General features: G+C 35.8%; 1 protein-coding gene across 1 annotated transcript in view; it reads left to right on the top strand.

Moving 5' to 3' along the window:
* The window catches only part of LOC106880991 (zinc finger protein 91), a 12,943-nt gene that overhangs the window by 7,552 nt on the left and 2,243 nt on the right, over positions 1 to 3,148 (top strand). Inside the window, exon 4 of the mRNA XM_052977744.1 lies at positions 2,246 to 3,146. Coding sequence (XP_052833704.1) covers positions 2,246 to 3,146 — 901 coding nt within the window. The remainder of the gene's footprint in view (positions 1 to 2,245; positions 3,147 to 3,148) is intronic.

Below are 3,148 nucleotides of genomic sequence, written 5' to 3'. Positions count from 1 at the left end.
ATTTGCCAACATCTCACTCAGTGATGTAAAGCTAACTGTTTTCTTTCTCGTTCAAAGTAACATAAACATTTATTTACATGACAGAAAATTACCGGAAAACTTTCATGCTAAAAATAACAGCTAAATAAGATTCATTTACATAAAAGAAAATTACTGGAAACATAACTCCTGTTGTTTATAAATATTCTTTTCTACTCAAGGCCTGAAATTTTAGGGGAGGGAACCAGTTAATTAGATTGACCTCAGTACACAACTGGTACTTAATTTATCAGCCACGAAGGGGTGAAAGGCAAAGTCGACCGTGACAAAATTTGAAACCAATATTTCGTACGCATGCGCACTAATCGTACGTCCGGCTCCATTCATTATATATTGATAAACGTCTCTGGTGCCAGAATTTCTCTTAATTCACTCCTAAATACATTAATAATAGATTTCTCCACCACCTGACACACTTCTAACAACACTATCCTTTATAAAAACATTTCCGTAAGTATTAAACAATGAAAGCATTTAATCTTTCAATACTTCGTGTCTCAGATGTCGTTTGTTTTCTTCGACATTTGGCTGCTATTTCTAGCTATGGAAGCAACCTTCTACTCTCTCCATCGTTTCCACGTTTGTTTGTTGTGTGTTTTTTAGTTGGACGAATATCCTCAAATACACTCCAACCACAGAATTGTTGAGAAACCAATGCTTTATAATTTATCGAATGCTTGATTGTTTCCCTAATAAAGGCAAGGGAAGAAAATTAGTAATCGGGGCAAAATGAGTAATTTCTAATTTCTAAGATGAAGAATTGGTCATTCATAATCGTTGAAGTTGCAGTCCGAAACATAGTCAGGTGGCAGATCCTTTTTATTTTCAAGAAATTTTCCCTCAATTTTCAACCCATTTGTAATCGAAGTTGCTAATAAAATATCTGGATGATTGGTGTTTAATGATCAATATTATTTCTTCTGTTGAATTGCAAATAAAATTTCCCTCCATCCATTGTCGAAAATGATGTTTAAAATGAGTAATGACTATTTTCGATGACTTTTCTCTAATTTTATGGTGTTAAAGAGAAGAAATTATTAAGTCTCTGTAAGTAGTTAGTTAACTAGTTACATACATAAAGGCGCAGGAGTGGCTGTGTGGTAAGTAGCTTGCTTACCAACCACATGGTTCCGGGTTCAGTCCCATTGCGTGGCACCTTGGGCAAGTGTCTTCTACTATAGCCTCGGGCCGACCTAAGCCTTGAGAGTGGATTTGGTAGACGGAAACTGAAAGAAGCCCGTCGTATATGTGTATATATATGTGTGTGTGTGTATATGTTTGTGTATCTGTGTTTGTCCCCACAACATCGGTTGACAACCGATGCTGGTGTGTTTACGTTCCCGTAACTTAGCGGTTCGGCAAAAGAGACCGATAGAATAAATACTGGGCTTACAATGAATAAGTCCTGCTCCAGCATGGCCACAGTCAAATGACTGAAACAAGTAAAAGATGGTGAAGAATTTTTTAGATCAGGGGTGGGAAAACCCTCGGGAGCCCATTTTATTGCCCCTGCATGTACAAAATAGAATAAATTTTTCAATTATAAAATTTATACAATAGTCATATACCTATATATTACATAGGTCGGGTTTCCACTACGACTTAAAACAGACTCGAACAGAAGTCCTCTATAATTGCCTTTTGAATGGAAATTTTGTTTTCTCTATAAAACTCATGTTGCTAGGTTGGTAAAATCATAGGTTCACACCATACTCTGTTTCGGTGCTGATATAAATTGTAATAAATCAAGAAGTTCTGTTGTTCAGTTAAATGTTTATCTCTATGGAAATGTTGAATCTGTATTTTCTAAGTAGCCTCTATATCTTACACTGTTGTTTCTTTATTATTTCAGAATATCAGATGACATTGGAATAACTGAAGATACATTCTCATTATTTATCATCTTTTAAAGACCAAAATGAAAATATTCTACAGAACAGATATAGAAGATTGATTCTATAAGTCTATGGTAGAATTCCTACGATATATTTACTCTGAAATGTGTTATTAGCAAACTTTCTGGACATCACCGGCTGGAGTGTCTACAAGATGAGTCTGGTTGCAAATTAAACTTGGATGAATTTACTAAAGAGTATTCAGACGAAAGTAACACTGGACAGAAATACAGCAGTCAAAATATTTGTAAACGAAACACTATAGAACCAAAGACAAGGAAAAAAACGTATATATATTGTGATTTTTGAAGAAAAATAATGGAAAAGAGTGAGAAGCTAAAGGAATGGAAAGGAAGTCAAAAATTGTCACATGACTGTGATGTCTGTAAAAAGTCTTTCTCTCATAAGAGGAGCTTGAATAGGCACAGACGTATTCACACAGGGGAGAAGCCATTTCACTGTGACATCTGTGGTAAATCATTTTGTACAAGTACTCACTTAATTAGTCACAGACATATCCATTCAGGAGAGAAGCCATTTCATTGTGGTGTCTGTGGTAAATCATTCTTTTCAGCCAGTACGTTAACTAAGCACAAACGAATTCATACAGGGGAGAAGCCTTTTCACTGTGACATCTGTGGAAAATCATTCTCTCAAAAATATAATTTGACTGCACACAAACGTATCCATACAGGAGAGAAACCATTTCACTGTGACATATGTGGTAAATCATTCTCTGAAAAATCCATCTTGACGACACACAAACGTATTCATACAGGAGAGAAGCCATATCATTGTTGTGTCTGTAGTACATCATTCTCTAGCCGAAGTGCTTTAAATTCTCACAAACGTGTTCATACAGGAGAGAAGCCATTTCACTGTGACATCTGTGGTAAATTATTCTCTCAAAGTAGTGCTTTAACTTCTCACAAACGTATTCATACCGGAGAGACACCATATTCCTGTAATATTTGTGGTAAATCATTCTCGTGGCACAGTGCTTTGACTTCTCACAAACGTATTCATACAGGAGAGAAGCCATATCACTGCAATATCTGTAACAAATCTTTCTCTTTAAGTAGTACCCTAACTAATCACAAACGTATTCATACAGAAGAGAGGCCATATTCATGTGACATCTGTGGTAGATCATTCTCTCAAAGTAATATCTTGACTACACACAAACGTATTCATACAGGAGAGAAGCCATATCC

The sequence above is a fragment of the Octopus bimaculoides genome, chromosome 28 (assembly GCF_001194135.2).
Source record: "Octopus bimaculoides isolate UCB-OBI-ISO-001 chromosome 28, ASM119413v2, whole genome shotgun sequence".
Classification (NCBI taxonomy): domain Eukaryota; kingdom Metazoa; phylum Mollusca; class Cephalopoda; order Octopoda; family Octopodidae; genus Octopus; species Octopus bimaculoides.
Note: the sequence above shows the minus strand (reverse complement) of the source record. Positions and strands in the feature narration are given on the sequence as shown.